At 45.0% G+C, this 17,088-nt stretch overlaps 1 protein-coding gene across 1 annotated transcript; it reads right to left on the bottom strand.

Moving 5' to 3' along the window:
- Positions 1–177: 177 nt before the first annotated feature.
- Positions 178–5,708, bottom strand: SMIM19 (small integral membrane protein 19). The gene is made up of 4 exons (XM_040330642.1): positions 5,577–5,708; positions 3,938–4,076; positions 2,625–2,749; positions 178–716 (listed from the first exon to the last, which is right to left on the bottom strand). Exons 2-4 carry the CDS (start codon positions 4,069–4,071, stop codon positions 670–672), a joined length of 306 nt encoding a protein of 101 aa, XP_040186576.1. The 5' UTR covers positions 4,072–4,076; positions 5,577–5,708; the 3' UTR covers positions 178–669.
- Positions 5,709–17,088: the final 11,380 nt, after the last annotated feature.

Genomic DNA, 17,088 nt, shown 5'->3' with positions numbered 1-17,088 from the left:
CCCACCCACCCTAAAAAAAAAAAAATAATAAAAAAAAAAAAAAATATATATATATATATATATATATATATATATATATATATATATATATATATATATATATATATATATATATATATATATATATATATATCACACCACACAGTTCAAAGAACATACAAAAAAAACTCCCCAAAATCATAACCATTTGGCCTTTGCCTTATTTACAGTCTGCATAACGTATGCACAGTACATTAACCAGATCTTCGATGTTCTGTCACAGTTGGACAGTTTCCCCAACAAGAACATCCTGAGACGATGAGATGGTTTGTCCATGATGCAAAAAAAAAAAAAAAAAAAAAAAAAAGGAGAACCCCCCTGAACCATATTTTGAATTCAGTGGCTGGCTTTTCTTTGATTGCAGGAGTCTTTCGGAATGAAATGACTTTTCTGGCCATTGTCCACTAATCTCGGATCTTGATTAAAACGTTTTAAATGCCTGCAGTAAAAGCACGAATCTCTTTCAAAATGTAAAATACTGTACGTCTCCATATTTTGGGTTTACGGTAGCTTGTCATGATAACGTCGTACCGATCAGCCGGCTTAACACTGAAATGACAGTTCCTTTTATTAGAAGACGTTCCATCACCGCCGTAAAGGAAATCTTTTGTCGTCTTCCCAACCTATTTCTCAATCCATTGTGACCTGAACGCTGTCATTCTGATCATGTTTCCGAGCTGCAGGAGAAAAAGACATTTCTGAATAAATCAATTTACAAGTATTGGTATGAAAGGTCTAAGGGGGCACATGGGGGAAAAAATAAAATATATATATATATATATATATATATATATATATATATATATACACACACACACACACACACACACACACACATACATACATACATATATATATGTATATATATATATATATATATATATATATATATATATACATATACACACACACACAGTATACACACACATATATACATACACACACACACACAGATCCACATACATCTGCGTGGGCGCAGCGTATGTGAGATACGCTACGCCGCTGTAACTTACTTTGCTATTCTTTGAATCCTGAAAGAATTTGCGCCGTAAGTTACGGCGGCGTAGGGTATCTCTCGCGGCGTAAGGGCGCGGAATTCAAATGCGGCGAGTTTCATTTAAATGAAAAGCGTCCCCGCGCCGAACGAACTGCGCATGCCCCGTCCGTCAAAACTCCCAGGGTGCATTGCTCCAAATGACGTCGCAAGGACGTCATTGTTTTCGACGTGAACGTAAATGGCATCCAGCCCCATTCACGGACGACTTACGCAAAATTTTCAAAATTATACGCGGGAACGACGGCCATACTTAACATTGAGTACGCCACCAGATAGCAGCTTTGAATATACGCCGGAAAAAGCCGAACGGAAACGGCGTAAAAGAATGCGACGGCCGCTCGTAGATCGTCGGAAATAGCTAATTTACTCGACGCGGATTACGACGGGAACGGCACCTAGCGGACGTCGAAAAATTGCATCTAAGATCCGAAGGCGTACGCCTGTCGGATCTAACGCAGATGCCGTCGTATCTTGTTTTGAGGATTCAAAACAAAGATACGACGCGGGAATTTTGAAATTACGCCGGCGTATCAATAGATACGCCGGCGTACTTTCTTTGTGGATCTACCCCATAATATTTTTATTTTATGCAACGTAGGTGCAAAATATATATATATATAATTTTTTTTTTTAATGCAACGTAGGTGCATGATAATAATATATATATATATATTATTATCTATCATGCACCTACGTTGCATACAAAAAGGAAAAAAAATATATATATATAAAAATTTTTTCTTTATGTGATTATATATATATATATATATATATATAGAGCTTTAGAGAGATCACATGCCTGTCGTCTGGGAGGTTTTGGGAGTCTATTACAAATGTTTATAATGTTGATTACTCAATAAACAGTGCTACACTATTGGCGGCTTGGCGCCTCTTCCTCCCCAACCCCTCATATATAATAGAGCTGCACGATTGATCGCGGAGAAAATCGCGATCTCGATTCTCCCCGTGGGATGACCCGCGATTCTTCTGTTTCACGACCGGTTGCATGCAACCGGCGTGGAACACAAATGGCGCCGATATCGGAACCGACGTCAGCAGCCTGCGCCGCTGGATGGATGCCTGGGCTTCTCTTGCAGATCTGTACAACTGGGGTGTGTATCCATGCACCACCCAGTGGTTGCCGGCGGTACTGCTTCTGATGTATAAAAAAAGAGACCAGCGATATGTCTATAATGTTAAAGACCATATAACTTTTATGAAAAAGCAGAATCAAAGTTTGATTCTGCTTTTTTCATAGGAGTTATATGGTCTTTAACATTATAGACATATCACTGGTCTGTTTTTTATATATTCATATTTTCAGATAAATCACAGGTTTATTTATTTGGGGGGGGGGGGGCTGGGGTTTCTGGCATTCAGTTTTTGAGAATCGTGATCTTTAGTCTAAGCAAAAGAATCGCGATTCTCATTTTGACCAGAATCGTGCAGCTCCATTATATAATCTATAATGTTAGAGAACATCCAAATACATGTGCATGTTATCCCAAATAAACAGAGATATCCTTACAAATGTAATACATCTCTAGTTGTTGGCGCAAGCGAATCTTCTTCACATCATCATAAAAATTTGCCTCGGATGCCGTCTCTACGGTCGGTGGCACTGTAAAAATCCGCATGATCTTCCTTTTGTTCCTGAAAATAGAAGAAAAATCTTAAAAATCAAGTGTCCTCCCTCCATAGATCGACACATTGCATTGATAGCAATACATTTTGTGGACCTCCGGAAGATTTACTGCCCTTCATGACCAGGCTATCAGCGACTTATAGCGCGACTGCGATATTGCGGCGGACAAATCGGATTTTGATACTTTGTGGGATACTAGTGACACCAATACAGTGACCAGTTCTAAAATTATGCACTGTCACTGTACTAATGACACTGGCTGGAAAGGAGTTAAACATCTAGGGCGATCAAAGGGTTAACTGTGTGCCTAGCCAGTGCTTTTGTGTACCGTGTGTGGTGCTTTTACTCAGGCCGGCCATACACAGTTCAAATCTTTAATAGGCAGGCTGTAGTAAGTTGATCGATCAACTTGGGTACAACCAGCCTGCCAGATTCTCTTACGATCATCACTACTGTCTACTATAGCTGCTAGGCGGGCAAAGCCAAAAGTCAATGGCCCGACAAGAGGGATTCCCGCATCAATACTATCTGTGTTCATAGGGGACACAAGCTAATTTCTTTCCTGCAGCCCGTGGAGTATATACAGTACTAATCCTGTGTTTCTGCTAAGCAGGAACACAGATCTTTATCTTCCCCCAGTCAAAGCACTGCCCCCCCCCTCCCCCACAGTTAGCAAGCAATACCTAGGCACAGTTAACATTTGATCCCCCCTGATGTTAACCCTTCCCAGCCAGTGTCATTAGTACAGTGACTGTACCAATGGTCACCAAAAAGTGTCAACATTTTCAGGTGCCCGATTTGTCTACCACAATACACATTGGCCTAAATTAATGAAGACATTCAATTTTTTTTTTTCCCCCCATTGGATGTGTTTTATAGCAGAGTTAAAAAAAATATTAATTTTTTTTGTTTATAGTGCAAAAAATAAAAACCGCAGAGGCGATCAAATGGCACCAAAAGAAAACAAGAGGACGTCAATTTTATTTGATTACAGTGTCGCACGACCGCCCAATTGTCAGTTAAAGTAACAGTACGAGAATTCAAAAAATGGCCTGGTCATTAAGGGGGGGGGGGGGGGTAAAACCTTCCTGGAGAGGAAGTGGTTAAACCAAAATGTTAAGCTTAGAGATACAATATGAGAAATCAAAAAATAAAATTAAAAAAAAAGGGATCTACAAGAAAGGCCAAGAACTCACTTCCTGGCATACATGAAGAGGCCGAAGCTCACGAGAATCACGATCAGGTAGACGTTGGTGGCTTCATTCCAGGCTTCATGTACGGAGTAATCAATGTTCCCGTCATCCGCCATCACCCCGTATCCTCCCGCCATAGCCCCTGGGGGGGAAGGGGAGTGAGAGAAAACAATATTATTATTATTAAAAGCCCTATACCGAGAGAAATGTAGCCGATCTCCTAAAAACTCTAGCTGGCGGGTTTCGCAGTCACTGACCTGGAACAAGTATTCAGCAACAAAAGTACGCTCTTTTTAAATACAGCTCCCTGTTATTATATTACCCCCCCCCCTGTATGAATAAAGCTCCCTATTATATTACCCCCCCCCCCCCCTGTATGAATACAGCTCCCTGTTATTATATTACCCCCCCCCCATGTGTATGAATACAGCTCCCTGTTATTATATTACCCCCCCCCATGTGTATGAATACAGCTCCCTGTTATTATATTAGCCCCCCCCCCCCCCTGTATGAATACAGCTCCCTGTTATTATACCCCCCCCCCCCTGTATGAATACAGCTCCCTGTTATTATACCCCCCCCCTGTATGAATACAGCTCCCTGTTATTATACCCCCCCCCTGTATGAATACAGCTCCCTGTTATTATACCCCCCCCCCCTGTATGAATACAGCTCCCTGTTATTATACCCCCCCCCCTGTATGAATACAGCTCCCTGTTATTATACCCCCCCCCTGTATGAATACAGCTCCCTGTTATTATACCCCCCCCCCTGTATGAATAAAGCTCCCTGTTATTATACCCCCCCCTGTATGAATACAGCTCCCTGTTATTATACCCCCCCCCTGTATGAATACAGCTCCCTGTTATTATACCCCCCCCCCCTGTATGAATACAGCTCCCTGTTATTATACCCCCCCCCCTGTATGAATACAGCTCCCTGTTATTATACCCCCCCCCCTGTATGAATACAGCTCCCTGTTATTATACCCCCCCCCTGTATGAATACAGCTCCCTGTTATTATACCCCCCCCCCTGTATGAATACAGCTCCCTGTTATTATACCCCCCCCTGTATGAATACAGCTCCCTGTTATTATATTACCCCCCCCAATGTGTATGAATACCGCTCCCTATTATATTACCCCCCCAGTATGAATACAGCTCCCTGTTATTATACCCCCCCCCTGTATGAATACAGCTCCCTGTTATTATATTACCCCCCCCCAATGTGTATGAATACAGCTCCCTATTATATTCCCCCCCCCCCCCCAATGTGTATGAATACAGCTCCCTGTTATTATATTACCCCCCCCAATGTGTATGAATACAGCTCCTCCCTGTTATTATATTACCTCCCCCCCCCCAATGTGTATGAACACAGCTCCCTGTTATTATATTCCCCCCCCCCCCCCCAATGTGTATGAATACAGCTCCTCCCTGTTATTATATTACCTCCCCCCCCCCCAATGTGTATGAATACAGCTCCCTGTTATTATATTAGCCCCCCAATGTATATGAATACAGCTCCTCCCCGTTATTATTGAGCTCCATGACGAGTCTACAATGCAGCTGCACACAACTCCTAATAGAAGCGATCCCCAGAAGAGCGGACGCGGTCGGTGGGTTCTCTGTGTCACTTACCTGCAGCACAATCCCGGATACAGACTCAGATCACGTGACCTCGGACGCAGCTTCCCGGGGTTCAGATGAGAGGCGCTCTCTTATTGGTCGCAGCTGAGAGGGCTGTGATTGGTCAGGCATTTAAATATCCAGCAGGCTGTGCACGTTGTCACCATCGCTGTATGATAATCACAGGACCACCGCTGTGCACTGATAGGAAGACACGGCGGACAGTGAGCTCTGATCGGCGGATAAATGCTTCCGGGTTCCCTTTACTGCCCCCCATGCATGTGATTGTCTCTGCGATTGGTTTACCGAATAAGTGCGATTAAAATAAAAGGACCAACTGGACCGGGGGGAGGAGTCTCCAAACATTTAGCAGTACGAGGACTTTTTACAAATATTTGCAGGCCAAAAATAAATACATGAGTCCCCCTTACATCATAGTCCCCATAATAAGAGTCCCCCTTACATCATAGTCCCCATAAGAAGAGTCCCCCTTACATCATAGTCCCCATAAGAAGAGTCCCCCTTACATCATAGTCCCCATAATAAGAGTCCCCCTTACATCATAGTCCCCATAGGAAGAGTCCCCCTTACATCATAGTCCCCATAAGAAGAGTCCCCCTTACATCATAGTCCCCATAAGAAGAGTCCCCCTTACATCATAGTCCCCATAAGAAGAGTCCCCCTTACATCATAGTCCCCATAAGAAGAGTCCCCCTTACATCATAGTCCCCATAAGAAGAGTCCCCCTTACATCATAGTCCCCATAAGAAGAGTCCCCCTTACATCATAGTCCCCATAAGAAGAGTCCCCCTTACATCATAGTCCCCATAAGAAGAGTCCCCCTTACATCATAGTCCCCATAAGAAGAGTCCCCCTTACATCATAGTCCCCAGAAGAAGAGTCCCCCTTACATCATAGTTCCCATAAGACGGGTCCCCTTTACATCAGGGTCTCCATCAGAATCCCCCTTATATTGGGGTCCCCCTTACTTCAGGGTCTCCATCAGAATCCCCCTTATATTGGGGTCCCCCTTACTTCAGGGTCTCCATCAGAATCCCCCTTATATTGGGGTCCCCCTTACTTCAGGGTCTCCATCAGAATCCCCCTTACATTGGGGTCCCCCTTCAGTCTCGATCAAAATCCCCCTTACATTGGGGTCCCCCTTTAGGGTCTCCATCAGAATTCCCTTCACATTGGGGTCTTCGTCAAAATCCCCTTCACATTGGGGTCCCCCTTACATCAGGGGTCTCCGTCAGAATCCCCTTCACATTGGGGTCCCCCTTACCTCTGGGTTTTCATCAGCATTAGGGTCCCCCTTACATCATAGTCCCCATAAGAACCGTCCCCTTCACATTAGGGCCCCCTTTACATCAGGGTCTCCATCAGAATCCCCCTTACATCAGGGTCTCCATCAGAATCCCCCTTACATCAGGGTCTCCATCAGAATCCCCCTTACATCAGGGTCTCCATCAGAACCTCCCTAACACCAGGATGCCCATCATAATCCCCATTACATAGGAGCCCGGGCCCCTCCTTACATAAGGGGCCTTATCAGAGTTCTCCTTACATCAGGATGAAGGCGATACCATAGGCAGCCTCTCCGGACCCGAAACCCTCAATCAGTGCACCTCGAGGAAACACCACTGGTCCTAGACCTGGGCCAGATAACGCTTTGTAATGAAGGTTTCTATCTCTGTTAATTGGACCTGTTGCCCCCCCCCCCCCCAGTATGGTACTTCTAATCATGGGGTGACACCCCTGCTTTTCTGGTCGTCTGGATAGGCAGTTAGGCACAATGTTGCCACCTAGGCTACATACATCTACTGCAACACAAGCTGATGTGCCAAGTTGCCAAGATGCCCATTCTACAAAATAAATTATAGTCTTGAAAATAATCTTAGACGGAAATGGTTGATGTACGACGTTCACATGCCATTTTATCACATATTTCATAAGTGGATGTAATTATGTTTGTTTTCCTGTGCATAAAGATGCCACCTTGTACCCACCTCAGACTTGCTTCTCCTCTGGAATCAGTGCCAGTTGCTGCTGACACTCCGAACCTGATCAGCTGTAGCAACAGGTCCAGGGCGACGTGAAATTTGCTGTAAGTGGCCAGTCGGCCTCCTGGCTCTTAGTTTTTTTTACATCCTCCAATCCACGGGGATGGTAAGGACTCCATGCATGCACTTCACCTAATTCTTCCATATCTGGGAACATGCTTGGGACTTCTGAAGCTTCAGTCATTCCTTGTTGCTATTGGAGAGGGACCGCTCTTAGAGAGAATGTTGACAACTCCCTCCTGCAAGAGGCTATCTCACCTATCTTCTTAGGCACAGGCTGCTTGTAACTTCCGTTACTCTAGGTCAGTGGTTCTCAACCTCAGTCCTCAAGTACCCCCCCCAACGGGCCATGTTTTGGGAACTTCCCTTAGCTAAAATAGATATTATCAATACCATCCATGTCATTGATTTAACCACTAGAGGCCCGCGTGATAGTCAAACGGCTACAGCGCAGGACTGAAAATCTGGGAGGCCGTCGATAGACGTCCTCCCCTTTGCATGCGCGGCACGTTGTGATCACATAGACTTGGTGGATCACAGATCCGTTGTAAGGGGCGAGTCCCGGCCCCTTACCACGTGATCAGCTTTCAGCCAATGAAAACAAAGGATCGGCATTAGTTTTTTCTTTTTTCTCCTCACGCCGACAGCGTGAGGAGAAAAAACAAACAAACTGATCACTGGCTTGTTTACAAGGGAGATCAGTCCCGAAGAGGAAGGAGGCAATTCTGCCTCATCAGTGCGCACAAATACCGCCTGCCAGTGCCCACAGTGCCACCTATCAATACCCACCTGTCATGCCAATCAATGCCTTATCAGTGCCACCTAGTAATGCTGCCCATCAGTGTAACCGGTCAGTACTCATTATTGCCACTCCGTGCCCATCACTGCCACCTATTAGTGCCACTTCTCAGTGCCCGCCAGTGCAGGCCATGGGTACATCAATGAAGGGAAAAAATTACCCGTTTGCCAAATTTTTCAACAAAATATTAAAAAAATATGATTACAAAAAAAAAGGGTATTTTTTGTGTTAAAAAAATAAATAAAATATAACGCAAGAGGTGATCAAATACCACCAAAAGAAACCTCTATTTGTGGGGAAAAAAAATTATAAAATGTCATTTGGGTCCAGTGTTGCATGACCGCGCAATTGTCAAAGTGCGACAGCACTGAAAGCTGAAAATTGGTCTGGGCAGGAGGGGGGTTTAAGTGCCCAGTAAGGAAGTGGTTAAAGCAGCTGTGCAAAGTGAATGAAAACCTGAAAACATGGCTCGTTTGAGGTACTTGAGGACCGAGGTTGAGAACCACTTCTCTAGGCAACCATTGTATTGACTGATGTCTTCATATTCCAAAGTACCTCCGCTTGTTTGCACCCTTCCACTGCCACATTTGTCACTTTTTGTGGGGGAGCAGGTACCTACTCCCACTTCCAGCTTAAAGTGTAAGTAAACCCACCTATCATTTTCAGGCAAGGAAGCTGCCATCTTGGCCTCTGTTTAATCTTCAACTGCCATGATGCTGCTCATGTGATCAGTTATGACACCAGCCATTGGATGGTTTGACAGTTTGGTTGAGAGCACAACCAATGTGACAGTTAGCAATCCCGGCATGCTGGAAATGCAACTGCTTTTTGAAACTGTTTAATCTATGGGTTTACTTCTGCTTTAAATCCCAAAAGCCGGTCTGAGCTGGAAGCTCGTCAACCCCCTCCTTCTCCCAAAGTCTTCTGGGACACACAAATGCGCCTCATTGGTCAGCACAGTCACAAGACTGCACTGACCAATGACAAGCATGATGGAAACTCACCCTGTGACTCAGTATTGCAGTGTATTGTGTATACAGGGCTGCCATCAGGGGGGTACAGGCATTACACCTGTAAGGGGCCCGAATGTTCCCAGGGGCCCAGCGCCTCCCTTTCCAGCTCGCGGCTGAGAGAGGAGAAAACGTTCATTTCTGTAGACCCCCCCCCCCATATGTCGCAGCAAGAGGAAAGAAAATACTTTCACTTTGCGGCCAGAAGAGGTGAGAGATGCCAGTGTAATTTTCGGCAAACCCCCCCCCCCCCCCCCGGTTCTCAATTCGTGGAATGGAGAAAGGTTTGAAGAGACGCCCTTCGTGCTGCACCCCATGACAAATATGACGCATGGTGGCGGAAGCCCCAGTGAGGCTGTGGACACTAGGGGTGGGGTGCATTGTAGAGGGGAGGGGGTGGCAGGACAATGGTGGGGGTCACCAAAACGCTCTTTCGCCTACATAGGCCAAAATCCTTACACCGGCCCTGCATGTCATTAAACCAATTTAGGATGCAAGAACAAGCCTGAATGACTGAACATAAAATAGACAAAACACAGAAAGTACAGTTAAATATATATTTTTTTATTTTAGGAAGGACAATTTCAAAGAAAAAAAAAAAACTCCTTCTGCAAAATCTAACCATGTATGGTGAAAACATCTGTCACTAGTGGCTCTGCTTTGTACCACCAATACGTAATAAATCACTGCATGGAACAGCATGACTACATCCTCTCACTTGTGAAACAAGAGAAAAATAAAATACCCATCTTCACTGAAAATATTTTAGTCTGTTAGATTTACACAAATCATTTTCAAAAAACAAAAAAAAGAACAAAAAGGAATTCTGATGAACCCAATTCTTTTTATTTTATTTCCTAGTGTACATTTTGATGTGGAACCAAAAAAAAAACAAAAAGTTTATATATATTTATATATATATTTACACATATTAACAGAACAACAAGATTAGATCCATTGTCTATACACAACATGGAAAATTAACTTTTGTTAACGAAGGGGTTTTACTTTCAAGAAGAAAGGAGGAAAAATCTCAACCTTTAGGATTGCAGATAAGGAGATTTGTTGCGCAGTCGTCCTCGGCGTGTGTTGGCTTAGACAGGAAAGCTGAAGTAGGGGAGGCAGCGAGAAACATGCCTAGATAAGCATACATGCCTGGTGCTGGCACTAAATGGGTAATGCGACACGGTCTCTAATTTTGGCGCCCCTAGGAGATGTCTGGCACCTTTCTAGTTAGCCGATTAAATTTGTATTTTATAAACCCCAAAATTTTATACCCCAATGATTTATGGGTCTCCTTTTCGGCTGTAAAACAAAACGCACAAAAGACTTATTGTGGTCATTACACAACAGCCAATCACCTTAGTCTATTATTTTTTTTCACTTTAAATCTGCATAGCAACAAGTTCCACTTGGGTTCCAGTTTTCAATAATCCGTATAGATACCTTGAATCCAAAAAGAGCTGAATTGCCATATACAAAGGTCCTCCAATTCCATATAGCCATGGCCAGTCCGTCTATTATCTTGATTACAGTCTTGCTGCTATTAACGTGTTACTAAACCCAGGACCCTGCATTCACTACCATATACCGTATTTATCCGCGTATACCGCGCACTTTTTCCCCTCTTAAAATAAGGGGAAAATCGTGGGTGCGCGATATACGCCGATACCCGCGCTCAGTTTGAATGCCTGCGCCGACATATACCGAGTGCAGTACAATCGGGCAGGCTCGGTCCGCTCGTGCTCACGCATAAACGTCACAGAGCGTGAGCACGAGCGAAGCCGAGCCTGGCCGAATGTACTGCACTCGGTATATGTCGGCGCAGGCATTCAAACTGAGCGCGGGAAGCGGCGATTCGACGGGGAGAAGTCGGGAGGACACCACCGAAGCCGCAGACGGACGCCGGACCCGACGAGTCCACCGCGCAAGACACCAAAACTAAGTACTAAAATATTTTTTTACAGGAATTGCGGGTCCATGTTAGGGGTGCGCGCTATACGCCGGAGCGCGCAATACCCCGATAAATACGGTATCTGCCCTCCCACAGTACACGGAAATGCAATTATTTTGGTAAATATAAACTACATATACCCTTTCTCATCAGTATATAGCAGTCTTTTGACCTCCATCAGTGTCTGGTTAAAGCTTCTAGGAGTTGTCATTCTACTCCGACTGCCTTATGAGGCTGCAGGACCCCTGACCCTCTGTCTGGACAGAGCCGATTGGCCCTGTGCTAATCACATGCACCCTCCCAAGAAAAAAAAAAAAAAAACCCTAGCATTACACACCAAACTGAGCATGTGCAGAGTGACTCCAAAAGCTCCGTCTTATCAGAAGGTGGGTGGGGGAACAGGGGAAGGGGAGGAGCAGAGCAGACAGGATCAAACAGCCTTTTTACACAATGCAGAGGATTAAACCCTTAGGTTCCACAGTGAGTATAACAAGCATGCATTACTGCATATACAGACCGATTTTTATTGTTGTGGGTTTAGTAACACTTTAATGTTCAGCTCCACCCAAAACTTTTTTTTAATGGTATCTGAACTGCAAGCCATCTCAAAGTGACTCCTCTGGCAAAAGACCCCAGAGAATTCCTATTTCTACTCACCTGCTGCAGTCATATATGGCCAAAAGAAGCCATCTTGAATTAATCATGCAACCTTTTGTTTTTCATACAAGTTTTTAATAGAGCCCACATGGTTGGGTAAAATAAATACATGAAAAAAAAATGTCAAAACCTGGGGGGGGATTTCTTATGCATATTTTAACACTGGATGCTGTCGGATTGCTTTTATTCCAATGTAGGGTCAATGGGGTGCTGGCTATGACGACCCCAGAAGCTCCCCAACTTCAATGCAGAACGGAGGAGGGGTTATTAAGACAGAATTTGCATTGATGATTTGAAGGATCTGCAGGCTTCCATATGCAGACCAATACTGGAACATTTTAAAGGCTTATGGTCACTACTAAGAACTAGGGGTGCAACGGATCGTGCCCGATCCGCGATCCGAGCGGGTCGACCTGTTCGGATCGGAACAGTATGCGATCCGCGGAACACACCGCCGCGGCTTTAGGAAAGACCGTGGCTTCGGCCCATCTCCGGAGAGGTCGGCCATCTTGGTACACTCGGCGGCGGTGCGCGCTGACGTCATCACCCCTCCCTCTGCTCGTGGATTTTTTTATATTTTCAAAGAGCGCGCTGCGCCGCTGACTCTGCATGTAACCTGGAGACGGACCGAGTACATCAGTACAGTTAGTTGGCTAATGGCTTAATAGCCATTAGCCAACTCACTGTACTGATGTACTCGGTCTAGTAAAACAGTAACACTGTAATTGTCATTTTTCCCACTGTAATAAGTCATAGCCAACATTGCCCCCACACTAGTAAACATTAACACTGTGTGTATAGCCATTTTTCCCACTGTAATCAGTGGGAACAATGGCTATACACACAGTGTTAATGTTTACTAGTGTGGGGGCAATGTTGGCTATGACTATTATTACAGTGGCAAAAATGACAATAACAGTGTTACTGTTTTACTAGTGTGGGGGCAATGTTGGCTATGACTATTAATAATAGCCATAGCCAACATTGCCCCCACACTAGTAAAACCGTAACACTGTAATTGCCATTTTTCCCACTGTAATGGTCCCAAAATTGTCCGATGTGTCCGCCATAATGTCGTGGTCACGAAAAAAAAAAAAAAAAATTAAATCGCTGATCGCCGCCATTGGTAGTAAAAAAAAAAAAAAAAAATTAATAAAAATGTAAAAAGACAAAACTTTTGTTTGTCTTGTGTTTTTTTTTACTGATCCGAAAATGATCCGATCCGTGACTCCTGATCCGAGGATCGATCCGATCCGTGAGTTTTTTGATCCGTTGCACCCCTACTAAGAACTTTTGGTTTATAGCATTAACTCTTCCCTACATTCAATTTAATAGCCTAGAACAGATGGGATATGCGAATCCTTTGTTTTAGTACAACTCTACTTAATTCTAGGCTAAAAAAAAGAACCAGGCCTACAATTGGACCTAGAACAGAAAATCAATCATGAAGTGCTCCCTAAAGATAACAGGGCAGCTTGTTCTGCAAATATTGGGGACATTGAGGAAAATCAGTTTGCAGCCCCTCCACACATGAACAGATAGTACCCTACAAACACCGCTTCTAGAACCTGGAAGAAGAGCAGACATCTCCAGGTTCCAAAGCGAGATCTGCAATTGTTGCACAACCACAAATACCTTTTAATATAATCCTCAATAGCCATAATGGATATAAAACTGCTGCGTGAACCAAATGCATTTGCATAACCAGATACTACTTTGTGAAAGTAGCGGTGATATCATCCTTAGGCTACACATAGCCTGAGCTGTTGGAGGGACCCAGCAGATCCCCCTTCTTCATGGGGGTGGATACAAGACCAGTCATCCTGCACATGAAAAGGCGGCAGCAGTGACTGGTCTTCCAATACAGAAACCTGCTGGAGTTCCATCATGCTGGGTTATTGCACAAGTCTGGTGAGAATAAACAAAGGATGTCAGAAGTCATGTTTGTTTAGCCTCGATTTTTGCGTCAACTCCTGCCTTCCAACCCGCCCTTTAAAGCGGGAGTTCACCCAATTCGTTCCCCCCCCCCCCCTTAGCTTCATGCTCGTTTTTTCTAGGGGAATCGGCTATTTGTTTTAAAATATGACCTGTACTTACCCGTTTGAGATGCATCTTCTCCGTCGGCTTCCGGGTATGGGTCTTCGGGAGCGGGCGTTCCTTCTTGATTGACAGTCTTCCGAGAGGCTTCCGACGGTCGCATCCATCGCGTCACTCGTAGCCAAAAGAAGCCGAACGTCGGTGCGGCTCTATACTGCGCACCGACGTTCGGCTTCTTTTGGAAAATCGTGACGCGATGGATGCGACCGTCGGAAGCCTCTCGGAAGACTGTCAATCAAGAAGGAACGCCCAGTCCCGCAGCCCATACCCGGAAGCGACGGAGAGGATGCATCTCGTAAACGGTAAGTACAGCTCATATTTTTAAACAACTAGCCGATTCCCCTAGAGAAAACGAGCAGGAATCTAAGGGGAAAAGGTGTTCTCCATGGGTGAACCTCCGCTTAAAGGGTTCTAAAAACCGGGAGGTGGGCATTCGGGTCACGTGACCGCTCTGATCTCCCGATCGCTAGTATGCATCAGGAGCTTTCCAGTACCCGCCGGCTAACATGCTGGGAGCATGCTCAGCACGGCAAGTGGTTTGCACAGGGCTGCTCGGCGTTAAGGTCCACACACTGAGGGGCAGCATATATATGCGTGCAGTCGGTGTTGAGACTAGCCCACTAAGCACCGCAGGCGAGGGCAGAACAAGGTGCCCCAGTGTTATATAATACATTGGGACTCTAGAAGGCCAGAACCCGTGTGTTAGTAGGGGGGACAAATAAGGTAAAATAAGAAAAGAGCTCAACACATACACCATAAATGATATATGTAGAACACACAGCTCACCCCCTTATGAAGCCAGTACAATTCAGTCAACTGCCATATTGTGTTGTTGCCCCTCCCTCCCCCCGCGCTGCAGGCACAGCTTGGCCATTCTAACTATATTATAAAAAAAAAAAAGCAGAATGTAGACCCATTTACTATGCTTACATTATATCATGCCCTAGAAAGAATAACCGTGCTCATGTACTAGAAGTACAACGATAAACACTGCAGGAACAAAAAAATAAATAAAAAATTCCCACTGCGAAACATAGGCGCCGGGGACTACAGCGCCTTCATGATTAAATACTGAACTATGCACTTGCAGAAGAGATAGGCTGGACAGACAGTGCACCAGGCCGAAATGATTTCCTTGGATTTTGCACTTCTTTTAGTGGCAATATTTAAAGGATTGTTTAGATAAAGTGCATCTGACATTTTGTAGCAGACATGCCATAAAAAGTGGGCAATGATGGCCGCCGCCTTTTCCCTGCTCTAAATGTTTTCTACTACGGAAGTGTAAAGAGTAATGCTTTCATAAACCAGAGGAGATGGCATGGTTCAACCCCCTACAGGTCTCTACTTTAGGTCCAGAAAGCCAATGGGGGTAATCCTTCACCACCCCCCCCCCCCCCCCCCCGTGAGAGTTTAGCTTTTTGGTGGTCCACCATTCTCACCCATTGACTAGTTGCGTAATTTTTCTAGTGGATTCTTCAGAGGAATACAGAATCTCAGGCTAGGAGCAAGAGTAGCTCAGCTGAAAAAGCCAAGATAAGACGATCAGGTTAGTGGTGGTAAATCCTTCATCCATCCATCCACCCCCCCCCCCCCCCAGCATGAGTTTAGGTTTTTGGTGGTCCAGCATTAACCTAAATGGTCAACCATTGACTAGAGGGTGCAGGACAGGACACAGGTTTCATTAGCTCTCTAGTGGATTCTTCAGGAGGAATACAGGATCTCAGGCTAGGAGCAACAGTCGCTCAGCTTAAAAAGCAAAGATAAGTCGATCACGTTAGTAGGGGTAAATCCTTTATCCCATGCAGGAGTTTAGGTTTTTGGTGGTCCAGCATCAACCTAGATTCTCACCCATTGACTAGTGTGCAGGACACATGTGTTGCATCATCTCTCTAGTGCAGGGATATGCAATTAGCGGACCTCCAGCTGTTGCAAAACTACAAGTCCCATCATGCCTCTGGGTGTCATGCTTGTGGCTGTCAGAGTCTTGCTATGCCTCATGGGACTTGTAGTTCTGCAACAGCTGGAGGTCCGCTAATTGCATATCCCTGCTCTAGTGGATTCTTCAGAGGAATACAGGATCTCAGGACAACAGTAGCTCAGCTGAAAAAGCCAAGATAATAAAAGGACTATCGCTGCAATATCGACAGCCCAACCAGCTGAATACACTTGCTTTCACTACCCTATTACTTCGTAATACCGCCAGACGCAAAGGAAAAACCAACTTTCCTTCCTCCTATGTGACAGCACTGGTGCTTGATCACTGGCAGATCAAGCACCCAGCAGCACCACTAGGTGGAGACAGACCCTGGCCCTGCGAAAGTTCATGACCAATCTTTCGGCTTTTTTCTGTGTTTCTAGCCAGAGAAAAGAGCAACAGGAGAGATAAAGTAAATTATATGTAGCAGCTGGGTCCACCGTTACCGTATTGCTTTGCATTAGCAAAGCCAGGAAACCACTAGATTTCTGAAACTAGGTTCTCCAACTTCCTTTCTGCTGCTCAATTTCTCCTTCCAAGGTGACCCTTGGGAAGAACAGCCATGCACACCCCCCCAAGCTAAATCAGAACCGACTTCATGCACAGAAGGATACATCCCACACGGGCAGGAGCAATGCCCATTATCTAGCATTTATCCCTCAGAGCTGTGATGGTCAATAAGGCAGCTGTGTCAGGCCAACTTTACCCTCTCACATAGTAACCCCCCAGGGCTGCTTAAAGCGGTGTTTCACCCTAAAAAACAACTTTCTAGCATGTCATTCAGCATAGTAGCGCGAGCTACAGTATGCCTTTATATTTTTTTTTGGCGCCGTACTCACTGTTTAATCGCGTAGTAAAGTTTCAGACTCCCCGCGGGGAATGGGCGTTCCTATGCAGAGGGCTCGTGATTGACGGCCGGCTATGGCGCGTCACGAAATTAGCCGAAGTAGGTCTCAGGTCTTCACGGCG

This window comes from Rana temporaria, chromosome 12 (assembly GCF_905171775.1).
Source record: "Rana temporaria chromosome 12, aRanTem1.1, whole genome shotgun sequence".
NCBI lineage: Eukaryota > Metazoa > Chordata > Amphibia > Anura > Ranidae > Rana > Rana temporaria.
The sequence above is the reverse complement of the archived record's forward strand: the minus strand, read 5'-3'. Positions and strand labels throughout refer to the sequence as shown.